Source organism: Myotis davidii, unplaced genomic scaffold (genome assembly GCF_000327345.1).
Source record: "Myotis davidii unplaced genomic scaffold, ASM32734v1 scaffold100, whole genome shotgun sequence".
Taxonomy (NCBI): domain Eukaryota; kingdom Metazoa; phylum Chordata; class Mammalia; order Chiroptera; family Vespertilionidae; genus Myotis; species Myotis davidii.
Window position 1 is genome coordinate 393,322 of NW_006292691.1, and position 12,962 is coordinate 406,283.

Genomic DNA, 12,962 nt, shown 5'->3' on the forward strand with positions numbered 1-12,962 from the left:
GAGCAGCTGCAGGGCTGTCAGGAGTAGGTGCAAGCCTCAAGCCCCTGTGAAGAGGCCAGGACTAAGGCAGGTCTCTGGGGCCCAAGAGGCTGCTGAGGAGGCCAGAAGACCCAGGAGCTGGGGGAGCCTAGAACACAGATCAACATGGGTCCTGCAGGAAGGGGCTCAGGGGAGGCCAGGCTGGACCCAGAACTATACATAGATCAAGGAGGCTGTTCAGGTAGCTTACACTTCACACTGCCTCCACCCTAAGCTACCTGGTCACATGACTGAGCCCCCAATTTTAAGCCCCCCCCCCCTGCAAGGTAGGAAGCCACCAGCAGATAGGACTTATCTAAGGGTAAAGCCGGGGTCACCTGATGGTGATAAAGGGCCCTGGACCTGCAGCTCCAACCTGGAGGGTCTGAATGAGCTGGGAAGGGCTCTGGTTTGCTGTGGTAGGACGCAGGACAGCACAGGTAGAGGCTAAGGGGGTTCATCTGGCATACGGCTCCAGCTTGGGGGCAGTTGGTGGAGAAGAAGAGGGGTTTGAAGGGAGTCTGGAGCCGGCAGAAGGTTCAAAGGAGTGGCAATGGATGTTGAGGACGAAGTTCAAACACAGGCTCAGGGAAGGGCAGGCGGTGCACATAGGTGGGCCTCACAATGGCTCCTCTGAGCTCCCAGCACTCTGATAGGACCCAGGCCTCGCCTGCTCTCTCCACGTGCACCACCATGCAGCCAGTGTACACTAGAGCAGGACTCGCGTGACATCCTCAGGATGAAGAGAGGTACAGAGCCCTAGACTGGGCTGCGCCCTTCCTGGGACTTAAGACAGACACCAGAATGCGACAGTGGACATAACATGGTCTTGATGGCCACTCTACTGCCCCAGTCCCCTAGGGACCCCTCCCCAGTCCATAGCCAGTGATGGTCTACCCTGTGTCCACAGCCCAACCATGGTCCTTGACACTGAAGCTGACTGGTTGGGCTCTGTTGTCCTGTAAACACATGGGACACATGGGGATCAAGAGGGCTCCTAGACAGCTGAGGGTGACCCAGGCAGCACAGGTTAAGTCTGGCTTCTGCAGGTTTGACCTTGGTCAGTACAAATGACCCCCCAATCCAGGGGCCTGATGGGGCTGCAGGGCCTCATGGAGAGGGAACTGGAGGCTCCCAGAAAGACACACATCAACAGAGATGAACAGGACCTGGAGGGAGGAACATATGGGGGGCAGGGACATGTGGCTAGATGGGCTCCAATGGCTGTTCCTGGTTCCGTATGACATGTGAGCACATGTAGTCCATGTGCCCCCTCCCCACCTCCACCTCCTAAAAGGTAGAACAGTATGACGCATCCAGTCTGCCAGTGGCCTGTCCCAGAGCTGGGTTATCGTTTTACTTGTGGTGGGGGAGGACTCTGTCAATCACTGAGGGCTTCTTAACCTTTGCTGAGTCAAGGGCATTTGAGGAAACAAACGGATGCTGCCTCCCTCCAGGAGAGAGCTCATGTTTCAGAGATTCAGGGCCAAGGCTACACTCAGACTGCCACCTCGAGCCTCTGTTACAGAGAAATGAGTGACCTGCCAAAGCCAGGCCGAGCTCCTCCCACTGGCCAGCAGCACCAGAAGCCAGGGGAGCAGAGCCGGCCAGGAGTCGGGACACTCTCCCTTGGGCCACCAGTGCTGACAGGGAAACAGATGCCCAAGTTCACCCCTACCCTGTGCCAGCCCCAAGTCCCTTGGGACCGCAGGAATCTGACACAGGAGCCCCCTTACCTGTGGCCTTCATTGGGGTGGAAAACAGGTTAGTGAGGGGTGACTGAGAGCAAAGGTCAATGAACTGGGGACATTAGGGGTGCATACCACTGGGGAGACCCAGGTCACAGGCTGAGGGGCTGGAAAGGGATCAGTTTGATTCAGTTCAGGGCCGATGTGAACTGTGATGTGGACATGAATATGGGGAGGACTGGCCCATCCAGAATATAGCCAATCTGGCTTAAGCCAGAGGCTGTAGTTCAGACAACTGGGTTTGGTCATGCTGGTCCACCAGAGCCGGGGCAGGGGCAGACTGGGAATTGTCAGCTTTTGGTAAAATTTTTTAAATATTTAAAACTGTTGCCCAGCTGGCATGGTTCAGTGGTTGAACATCAACCTATGAACCAGGAGATCACGGTTCAATTCCTGGTCAGGGCACATGCCTGGGTTGCAGGCTCAATCCCCAATAGGGGAAGTGTAGGAGGCAGCTGATCAATGATTCTCTCTCATCATTGATGCTTCTATCTCTCTCTCCTTCTCTGAAATCAACTCTCTCTCTCTCTCTCTCTCTCTCTCTCTCTCTCCCCAATCAATAAAAACATTTCTAAAAAACAATATTAATTTAGAATCCAGATATTTCCCAGTGTCTTTCTGACCTTTAAAGATTAACAGAGAGAGGTTAGTACGATAATTAAAACGTTGTGTTCTTGCCCTGCCAATGTGCTCTGTGGTTAGAGCGTTGACCCACTCACTGAAGGGTTGCCAGGTTCTATTCCGGTCAAGGGCATGTACCTGTGTTGCAGGCACATTCCCAGTAGGAGATGTGCAGGAGGCAGCTGATCGATGTTTCTCTCTCACCGATGTTTCTAACTCTCTATCTCTCTCCCTTCCTCTCTGTAAAAAATCAATAAAATATATAAAAATACTGTTCATAAAGTAGGGGCATTACATGAGAGATCACTGGTGTATGGAAGGATGAGGAAGCCTGTGGGACTAGGACAGTGTACCCAGCTATGGACAGAGATCTCGGAGACATGCCCCCCAGGCATGTTCTGACCTTTGATGACCTCATGAGCCGTGAAATCTCCAGGGCTCTCCTGCAACTGTACTCACTGGCCAGCCATCCCTACTGGCCAACTGCATGCTCTCTCTGGCCTCCGTCACCAAGAACACAACCCAGGTGTTGTCAATTCCACATCACCTTTCAGGGGAGCCCAGTATCCCTCAGCCAGTTGTCAGGACCAAGTCAGGGGAACCCCAACTTGTGCTTCCAGGGACCTGAATGGGTCTCAATGCTAGACTTCCAGGTAAGGGTCAGGGAAGAGGGCCAAGTCACCCCAAAATCTCAGGGCAAAAAGGCCTTAGGGTGACTGGCCCAAAATCAAGTGTGGGTTTGCAGGTCCAGGTGGCTGTGCTGCGAGACCTCCTGTGAGAGGCTCTCCCTGCGAGACACTGCCACCTACATGTCCTCGAGGGCCTCTGCACCTCTGAGCTGGTGGGAGGTGCTCACCACACCAAAAAGCATGCCAGCATGGACACTGGTCACTCCCAGAGCCAGACCACAGCCTCCTTGCCTCTGCTCTGGAAAACATTCCAAAGCAGGCAGGATGTGCAATGCGAAGAGGCAAGCACCATCCAACCCTATTGCAGAACACCTTCAATTTCTCAGGATTCTCTCCCAGAGGAAAGAAAAACATCAAAACAAACCTTAGTCCCACAGCTCAGCTGGGCACCACCGCCCCTCTCGGCCATGTCCAGGGTCTCTGGGCAGGGGGGTAATGGGGTCAAGGAATATGCAGGAGAGCTCCAATCCTCTAAGCAAGCAGCACACACATGGCCCAGCTCAAGACTTTACTCATGCTGACCCCGAAATGTGGTGAACCTTCCTCAACTGGGTCCCCGCTGCAGGCGGAAAAGAGACCTCAGAGGCAGCGAGAAGGCCCCAGGCCGCTGGGGATCCTGGGACCAGAGGTCTATTAGGGCCTCCACCAAATCCATCCCACCCAGAAGCTTCACAGCCAGCACACACAGGAACGGTTCAGCCACTGCCCACAAATGGCTCTTCCACCGCCCCAGACCATGTCTATGGTGCCAAAAGGTGGAGAGGTGGGCTGGCCGGGGGACAAGGGACACTGAGCCTGGCTATCAGGCGTGCGTCAGTCACTATGTGGTCACTTCCCGCTGGCTCTCTTCTGCATCACCGCCGGCTCAGACAGCGCCTGTTGCTGAAGCCGCTCAATTAGCTCTTCCACGTAGACCTTGAACAGAGGGACGGGATCCTACAGGGGCAAGACGGGGTCACAGTGAGGCACTTTTGGAAGGGCAGAAACCCAGCTGCCTTTGGCCAAACACCAAGAGGAACCAGGAATGAGAGGACTGGGCCTCTCAGGCTTGGCCACAGGGTCAAGTGAGGCCCCTGAGCTTGTCATCCCTTAGCCCCCAGTCCAGAGGACAGTGTCCTGTCCACGAGACAGAGATAGCCTTCCCTTGGGGATGCAGGAATCAGGCTCCTGCCTCTGGTTTCCCTGCCTTGGGCTTAATGGAAACAGCTAAAGCTAGACAGAGGGAACACAGGCAGACAGCTGCTTTGCCATGGGTGGGAGCTCCCTGACCCGGCGGCTACCACAGGCTGCACGCCCTCCTGAGGGACAGACACAAAGTTCTCAACTGGGAAGACCCTGAGGGATGCTAAGTGGCTAAGAAAACCAACGGTGCAAGATGCCAGCTCTTATCACCGAGAGACTTTCTGTCCCTGAGCCTATGAGGTGGGCCAGAGGGAGCAGGAGAGGGGCGGAACCACGAGGGGAGGGAATGTGCCACGTGGAACCCACAGGACTGTGGCTCCAGCTGGAGAGCTGGGCAGAAGCACCTCTTTCCCAAGCCCACATGGTGTGGGCAGCCCCCCATTCAAGGCAGTGCACTTCCTCCCTCCCCCAACTGTCTGCTTGGCCGCTGTGCCACCCAAGAGGGTAGAGCTGCTGGCACTCACACACGCTCACCTTCTCCTCCAGGAGCCTCTGCTTCTCCACAGCTTCATCCAGTGTCAGGCCGACCCACTCAGCCTCCTCCTCTGGGATGACAAACTCCTGGCAGGCAGACAAGGAGCATGTGGTGAGGCCAGGTGGTCAGTCACTGGGGCCCATGAGGAGAAGTCCAGGCCCAAACCCTCACCTTGTACTTGTCATAGATGGCTGCCCTCCTCTCAGGGTCGTCTGGGTGCAGCTGGGGGTCCCGTCGGGCAAGCCGCAACAGCATCCCTCGCTTCAGGTCCATCCCAAACTTGGAGCACAGGTCCTCCTTCGGGGTCTGGCAGGAAGCTATGAATGGGGCCAGGTGCTGCTGGCAGGGTCCCACCCACCAGGATACTCCCTAGCAGCTGGCAGTCCCCAGGCCAGAACAGAGGAAGGAAGAGCCAAGAACAGGAAAAGAGGAGGCTGTGTCCACTTGGGCCCTGGAGAGCAACAGAGCCGCCCACAGCAACAAACTTTCCTGTGCGCAGAAAGCCCCCACGGGGGCTGCCCCAAAAGGGGCATGGTCCCATTCACATCTCATCAGTGACCCTCCACTCCAGAGACCGGCGTGCCCCAGTGGGTGCTGTGATCTAGCCTCCCCTCTCTGACTGGCCATCAGACCCCTCTTGCCTTCAGGATGTAGAAGTCAAACCCATAGGCCTCATCGATGAGGTCCAGGGTCCGCATAGTCACAGTCACGGAGAACTTCTTGTCCAGGATCTCACTGTAGAGCTCGCGCTCAAACAGCTGTGGCTTCCACACCTTCTTTACCCTCTTCGAGAGCTGAGAAAGCAAGAGTCTTCATGAGTATGGCTGCTCCTCCCAACAAAGCAGAGAGGCTCAGAACACAGACCTGTTTGCCCATCCGGAAGTCAGCTTCTACCCAGCCAATGTGGCACCCCAGGCTTTGCCAAGGTTGCTGGTGTGTGTTCCAGACACACCACACACACAATCATAACTCCATGTCTCACGAGTTATCACAGTCCACACCAGGGACCAAGAAGGCAAAGGGAAGCCGCCAGCCTGGGAGGCCTCCCCAAGAGGGCTCAGCAGTCCCTCCGGGTTTACCACCAGAGGCAGCAGGTGTGGGCCACAAACCTGGGAGACGTGCCCTCAGGTGAGTGTCTCCGTTGAGGAGGAGGAGGTGGTTGTGTCAGGAGAAGTGTCAGAGGCAAACTATGGTGACTCAAGCTGACAGGTGACTGCAGACCCCCCTCACCCCTCACCACGCAGGCCTCCCCATCCCTACACTTGAGCTGTGCCACAACCGCAGGGCCTCTGCACTCGCTGTTCCCCATCATGGATCCCCCTGTCTCAGGATATCCAGTTGGTTTTACAGAGAACTGTGTTCCCTGCGACTGTGCCTTTTCTCTCTGGCGTGCTCCTTTGAGGGGGCTGTCTCACCAGACCGTAAGGCCTCCTGGGACTGGCCGGTCTCCCTTTGGCTCCCCAGATCCCTCGGAGCCCAGCACGGTGTCCAGAGCAGCAAAACCCCGGGGAAGCCCCGCCCCCCGAAGCTTGCCCTGCTTACCCACCTTGTGGTTGTTGACATATCTGTGGCCCAGGATCCAGCCCTCGCCGCCCCAGAGCCCTCGCTGGGACTCGCGGGGGTAGTGAATGGGAATGGGCACGTCCTCCACGCGCTCCCGCTGCCCATTTTTGGGGTTAATCTTGAACTTGGCCCCGTGTGGCCTGTAGTGCACGGGAGCGGGCGTCCGCGTCTCCTCCAGTGAGCGAAGGTAGTGCTGGGGCAGGCGGGCGTAGATGCCCTCCCGTAGCTGTAACCGCTTCCATAGAAAGACCGGGAACTTGTGCAAGGGCATCGCGGCCAGCCTGGCGGGAGGCAGAAGACCGCCATCACGACGCAGCCCGGCTAAACTTCACCCGGACTCTAGCGCAGCCCCTACCCCAACCCCGCCTTCAGATCCCCGCGCTAACCGGCTCCCGACCTCCACGTTCACCAGGGAGAAAGCCCGCTAGAACCCGAGTACCTCTCCGAGCTCCGCGCCCCGCCGGAACCGGAAGTTGTGCTGCGAAACGTGCTCTCCACCCGCCTCTGGCTGGCCGCAAAGCCCGTCACTCTATCGCTATCCCGCCCACTTTTCCGCCGTCAAGGGACCGTGGAAAAACGCCCCGCGAAGCCTGAGGCGGCGCTAGGCACCGTCAAGAAAGACCGGTTTTGGGCGAGCAGCAGCCTGGGGGATAGGCCTTATCATCCCCAGGCCTACCAGCTGTCCTCCCAGGAGCGCAAAAACAAAACAAAAACCTCTTGCCTTGCCCTAGCCAGTTTGGCTCAATGGATAGAGCGTCGGCCTGCGGACTGAAGGGTCCCAGGTTCCATTCTGGTCAAGGGCACATGCCCGGGTTGCTGCTCGATCCCCAGAGGGGGGCGTGCAGGAGGCAGCCTATCAATGATTCTCTCTCATTGATGTTTCTAACTCTCTCTCCCTCTTCCTTCCTCTCTAAAATCAATAAAAATGTTTAAAAAAAAAATAAACCTCTTGCCTTGAAATATAACCGTAGCCCCGGCGGGGTGGCTCGGTTGGTTGGAGCGCCATTTCATACGCCAAAGGGTTGCCGGTTCGATCCTCAGTCAGGGCCCATAGGAGAGGCAACGGATCTCGTTGCTCTCTCCCCCTTCCTCTCTAAACATATCCTTGCGTGAGGATTTTAAAAGTATATATAACTGTAGAATATTAAATTAACCATTCACAGTGAAATCAGAGCTACATAAAAATATATTAGTCTTAAATATTTTTACCCACAAAAACACCATATATAAATGTTTCCCCTTTATAAGCCTAGCGAATGCTATGTTGGCCATATGCAGAGTGACTGGACGTGGGGGGAGGCCTCTCGTGAGGCCACAACCTGGACAGGACCCCGAAGGGAAGCCCCAAGGGCTCTGAGTCTGGCCTCAGTGACCGCGGCTTCGCATTGGCCCTGTTCCACGTCCCTCACACAGCAGCCCGCTGTGCTCTTGCCTTGGGAAGGGGCGGGTCACTGCTCCTTGGGGCAGTCACCGTCCCTTACCATGCTTCCCCCACAGAAGAGGGAGAAAGGCTGGGCCAGGTCTCTCTCACAGCCCCCTAACCAAACACATGCTTGGGCCAGTGCAGGGGCCAGCCATCACCTCCACTCCTGACAGCAAATCAAGAGGATGCTCCCCAGGGGAAGAGTGGGGACACAGAGTTGGAGCAGAGTATACCCTACATTGTTGGCACCCACAGAGCAGCTCGGCAGCCCCCTTCCCGGGAAGCTCTTCTCAGGGGCCTGCAGCTTCAAAGCTGAGAACCAAAGGAAGGGGAAGGAGACGGCACTATAGCCAGAAGCCAGCCTCTCCTGTGCCACCACTCATGGCAGCTGAACCCTATGTCCCCCAGTGCCAATCAGCTCTCTGGTGGCCATGGTCACCCCTCCCCAGGGCAACTGCATCAGCAGGGGGCATGCCCATACCCAAGATAAAGTGGCATTTAGGGGCACAGCTCCAAGCCTCAGTGTGTTGGGGGCCGGTGGGAGGGGAGCTCAAGTCTCCTCTGCCTCCCTGGGTCTCACATCACAGCCTCACAGGAGAACAGGGTGATAAGAGAATCTTTCTCCACATCTCCAATTGTCGCCTGGCCGGCAGAACACAGAGCCTGCCTCCAAACGGCACCTGTGGTCTCCAGGCCGCCAGGCCCTGGCCCCAGGGCCACTGCAGATACCAGCTGGGCCTGCAGAGGATGGGGTCAGCTGGCAGCCAGGAAGGACTAGGGAACTGGGGGGTGTGGTCCTCTCCTCGGCAGGAGGAAGCAAACGGGTGAGCAGGGCCATTTTATTCAGTTGGCAATCTATCCGGACAAGGTCCCTCTCCCGTGGTCCTGCCCCTGGCTGAAGAGGTTGTCATCCAAGCTGTGAAGGTCCCTGAGTTGGCTGCATCATGTCACCGTGTACAGCTCCTCCTGGTGGTTCTTACAGATCTGATAGTGGCAGGTGAGCTTCTGTGAGCAGGCCCAGGGCTCAGTGTGCTTGTCACGTGGGGGCAGCAGGAACGCCGTGCTCCCTGCTAGCAGCATGTGCCAGATGCTGTGGGTATAGTAATAGTTGCCACTGGTCATCATGGAGGCATAGATGGAAATGGCCACAGTGGCCATGGAGATGCCAGGCAGGAGAAAGAAGACCCAGCGCTGCCAGGAGGTAGGGTAGCAGTGGCGTCGGTGCCCACAGCGGTACACCTGGAGAGAACCATCACGAGAGCATTGGCACACGGGCTGCAGCTGTACCACCCAGGGGCCCACCCAAGTCTGTGTAGCAGGACCAGGGATGTGCAATACTCGGAAGGGGCTCAAGGGCACAGAGACCTGATGGGTCCTCAGGCCCGGGCCTCAGCATGAAGCCACGCAGGCCTTGAGTACCAGTGCCCGGCCTCAGCGAACATGGAGGACTTGCCCTAGCCGGCATGGCTCAGTAGACAGAGCGTTGGCCTGCAGACTGAAGGTGCCTGGGTTTGATTCTGGTCAAGGGTACAGGCTCAGTTGCAGGCTCGATCCCTGGCCCTGGTCAGGGCACGTGGGGGAGGCAACCAATTGATGTCTCTCTCACATTGGAGTTTCTTTCTCTCTGGCTCTCCCTCTCCCTCTCCTTTCCGCTCTCTCAGTAAAAATCAATGGAAAAATATCCTCAGGTGAGGATTAACCAAATATATATATGGAGGACTCAGACTCAGGACCAGGAACATGGCCAGAATCAGTGGCCAGGCTCTCTTCTCCCAGAGCGGGGGGTCTGTGGAGGAGACAACATTCTCTTATTCCAGTTAACAGGAGATGGGGTCTGGGCAAGAGCTCCTTACCCACATGGTGACCATGACCACAAAGGCAAAGAGACAAGGCCCCATCATGTTCCAGGCGCCCCTGCGGTCCAGCTGTAAGGACATGGCGAACACCAGCGTGCCCAGGAGAAGCAGAACCTGAGCAAGGCACACAGACAATCACAGGGTCACAGAAACCCTAGGCCAACGCTGTCCATGACGGCACAAGGTCCAGCAGGAGCACGTGGCCTGGGCATGCTGGTCATCCTGTTATTGGCCCACTGCCCCCCAACACCTCTGCCCGCACCCTTGGAGCTGCTGGCACACTGTTCTGCTCCACTGTCAGGGAGGGAGGCACCTCTCCTCTAGATACTGACTCATCCTGAAGCACAACTTAGTCAGGCAGGCACCGGGTCACCTGTCTCCATCAGCCACGCCCGGCTGTGGCAGAAAAAACTCCAAAGTGCTCTCAGCACCAGAGACCCCAGGAGCACATCCGGGACTTCTCAGGGAGGTCTGGCCTGGGTTGGGGCTCTAGGCATCCCTTTAAATAGAGCTTGAGAGAGAAACAGGCTAGGAAGGTCCTTGCCTAACCCTATCTTCCACCTTCTTTTCCTGGAATCCTCCAAGCAGCCAGCACTGTCCCTTCCGGCTGCCAGAGGCTTCTTCCAGAGGGAGACTGGTCATTACGAAAGATGGGAGGTTTCTAATGGCAGCAGCTGAATCCTCTTTCTGATCTCTTCCTCAGCAGGCAGGGGCCTCTGCTCCCTCAGAACCCAGACCTGGGTGTCAGGAGGTCACTCACATATTTCAGGGCTGCCTTCAGCCGTGCCATGCAGAGGATGGTGACCCAGATGGACACTCCAGAGCCCAGGAAGTCGCAGTACTGCAGGGTGTCATAGTTGAGGATGCACAGCACTGCCTCCCCCGGCTGGTCGCAGGCGTGATAGAACTGCAGGGCAGGGCGGTGAGCGGGAGGCCCAGACCTCCCCACCATCCCCAAGGGAGCAGGCAAGCCTACCGTGGAGAAAAACATGGTGTAGGCATAGACGGAGGCTTCCACCAGGAGGCAGCGGTACACAGAGAGGGTGATGGGAGCCAGGAACATGAGGTTGCTGAGGGTGAGCAGGAGCGCGGCCATCCTCTGCTGGGCTACAGACTGGGCTGTGCTGTTGTCCGTGCAGCTCCACCCACGCCAGCCTGTGGGCAGGGCAATGCTGAGCGGGCTGAGGTTGGGCAACTGAGGCCAGGCTAATGGGGGAGGCACTTCTGAACCTCAGAGCCCACCCTCACCCACGGCCCTGCAGAGAAGTCCCTTCTCACCTGGGAGCAGGCTAGGACAGGTGTAGGTAGTGGGGCGCGTGTGGGTAAGTATAGGCTAGTGTGGGCAGGGGCCGACAGCTATGGGGCAGGCATGGGCAGGTGTAAAGAGGTGTGAGACAGGTATAGGAATGTGTGGGGCAGGTATGAGGCAGGTCTTGGGCAGGTGTGGGGCAGGTGTGGGACACGTGTGGGCAGGTATGGAGCAGATGTAGGCAGGTATGAGTCAGGTATGGGACATGTCTGTGGGCAGGTGTGGGCAGAGGAAGCCCAGGTTAGAGGCAGTGCCACCTCTGGGGGTGCCTTTCTGTGCTTGCATGGGGGAGGTATGTGGCAGGAGTGGGGAGAAGGCATTTGCTCTTGTTTTGTGAGGGTGCTCTCCAGCCTTGGCATAGGGGGACGGGCTCCTAGAGGAAGGCACAGGGCTGAGAAGTCAACCATATTATTGTCCGGAGGCATCCAGGCCGGGCCCTCACCTGCCTTGCAGCTACACCCCGCATACAGGTAGCCATGTCTGCGTAGCAGGAGGCACTGGCCGTAAGGTCCACAGTCATTCAAGCAGGGCACCAAAGACAAGGTCGTCTCCACGAGGACGGAGGACTTCTCACACTCCCTGCGAGGAAGGGGCCATAGGAAAGCTGGCTGCCGAGGTCTGCTGGCCAGTCTCTGCCAGGGCTCCAGTCAGGTTTTGGACACGAGCCCAGAATTGAGGTCCCCAGGCCCTGAGCCCTGGAAGACAGCAGCTGTGAGATCCACAGAAGCCAAGAGGCCCCTTCCCCTTCGCACCACACTGCATCCCAGTCTGTCTAGGGCTGTGCTGAGCCAGTGCCCTCAGGACAGCCCGGTTCAGGACAGCCCTAGACCGACTGGGATGCTGACTCCCGGGGCTGCCCGAGGAGGGTGGCCATGTGGAGAAGGGGAGAACTTTGTAACTCCCGGAAGGCAGCTTATCCTGTGCGGCTTATAGGAAGCTGGATCACTTTCAGACTCAGATGCAGGCTGCCCAATCATGGCCCCGAATGCAATGACTCCCCCACCTGGCAGCTCTGGGTGCCCCCCCCCCAGCCCCCAAGTTTACTTACTCAGGACTCTGAAGGCACACGAGCTGCAGGGAGAGGTACCAGCTGTCCGTCTCTGGGTAGGGAATGATAAGGTTGGCCTTGCGAGACACGGTGCTCAGAGACAGGGGATACCCCTGGAAGAAGGCTGCAGGAGGAGCAGGAAGGCCTGGTAAGAGGTGGCTGGAGAGGCTGGCGGGTCACTTAGCCAAATGCTCCTGCCCATACCTGTGGTGCAGTTGAGCGAAGTGTTGAAGCTGAGGAAGGGCGAGGCAGCGTTCACGCAGATCTTCACCAAGGTGTTGTTGGCGATCACACTCTGAAAGGGGGGCGGGCCGTGCAGCGTCAATCCTAAGTGTGATGCTGGGTGCTCTTTGTGGCTCCCACTGCCCAAGGCCCACCCAGGATCCTCCCCTGCAGGCCAAGCAACACCCAGCCTCTGATTCCACCCATTTCTACAGGCACAGCCCTCACACTGCTGGCAGGGACCTATGAAACAGGCCTCTCAGCCCTGGCTGGTGTGGCTCAGCTGGCTAGAGCTTTGTCCTGTGTACCGAAGAGTTGCAGGTTCAATTTCCGACCATGGCGTGTACTGGAGGCAACCAATCAATGTTTCTCTCTCACCTCTATGTTTCTTTCTTTTTTTTTTTAATATATTTTATTGATTTTTTACAGAGAGGAAGGGAGAGGAATAGAGAGCTAGAAACATCGATGAGAGAGAAATATCGATCAGCTTGGTTCGCCCCGGAGAGGGGCCCATGCCTTGGAAAGCGTGGCGGCCAAGTTTACTTACTCAGGACTCTGAAGGCACACGAGCTGCAGGGAGAGGTACCAGCTGTCCGTCTCTGGGTAGGGAATGATAAGGTTGGCCTTGCGAGACACGGTGCTCAGAGACAGGGGATACCCCTGGAAGAAGGCTGCAGGAGGAGCAGGAAGGCCTGGTAAGAGGTGGCTGGAGAGGCTGGCGGGTCACTTAGCCAAATGCTCCTGCCCATACCTGTGGTGCAGTTGAGCGAAGTGTTGAAGCTGAGGAAGGGCGAGGCAGCGTTCACGC

The 12,962-nt window shown here is 57.2% G+C and overlaps 2 protein-coding genes across 3 annotated transcripts in view; both read right to left on the reverse strand.

Moving 5' to 3' along the window:
* Positions 1-3,569: 3,569 nt before the first annotated feature.
* MRPL28 (mitochondrial ribosomal protein L28) lies at positions 3,570-6,817 on the reverse strand. 2 transcript variants are annotated; one of them, XM_006766149.2, is made up of 6 exons: positions 6,736-6,817; positions 6,280-6,577; positions 5,375-5,527; positions 4,905-5,039; positions 4,733-4,819; positions 3,570-4,012 (listed from the first exon to the last, which is right to left on the reverse strand). In XM_006766149.2, the coding sequence occupies exons 2-6, from the start codon at positions 6,565-6,567 to the stop codon at positions 3,905-3,907; spliced, it is 771 nt and encodes a 256-aa protein (XP_006766212.1). In that variant the 5' UTR covers positions 6,568-6,577; positions 6,736-6,817; the 3' UTR covers positions 3,570-3,904. The 2 variants fall into 2 exon arrangements, with proteins under 2 accessions (XP_006766212.1, XP_006766213.1); XM_006766150.2 differs by having other exon boundaries at positions 6,682-6,752.
* A 647-nt stretch (positions 6,818-7,464) lies between these two features.
* TMEM8A (transmembrane protein 8A) overlaps positions 7,465-12,962 on the reverse strand; it is a gene marked incomplete at its 5' end in the record, with an annotated part of 8,067 nt that continues 2,569 nt past the window's right edge. Inside the window, 7 exons of the mRNA XM_015565591.1 lie at positions 7,465-8,958; positions 9,573-9,689; positions 10,336-10,482; positions 10,552-10,730; positions 11,327-11,463; positions 11,933-12,056; positions 12,137-12,227. Of these exons, the coding sequence (XP_015421077.1) occupies positions 8,662-8,958; positions 9,573-9,689; positions 10,336-10,482; positions 10,552-10,730; positions 11,327-11,463; positions 11,933-12,056; positions 12,137-12,227 (1,092 nt within the window). The remainder of the gene's footprint in view (positions 8,959-9,572; positions 9,690-10,335; positions 10,483-10,551; positions 10,731-11,326; positions 11,464-11,932; positions 12,057-12,136; positions 12,228-12,962) is intronic.

Excerpts from the sequence above, each read along its gene's own strand:
- MRPL28 (XM_006766149.2), bottom strand. The coding sequence starts at position 6,567 with ATGCCCTTGCACAAGTTCCCGGTCTTTCTATGGAAGCGGTTACAGCTA. Across the intron at positions 5,528-6,279 it reads GATATGTCAACAACCACAAG|CTCTCGAAGAGGGTAAAGAA; the intron begins GTGGGTAAGCAG and ends TTGCTTTCTCAG. Across the intron at positions 5,040-5,374 it reads TTGACTTCTACATCCTGAAG|ACCCCGAAGGAGGACCTGTG; the intron begins GCAAGAGGGGTC and ends GCTTCCTGCCAG.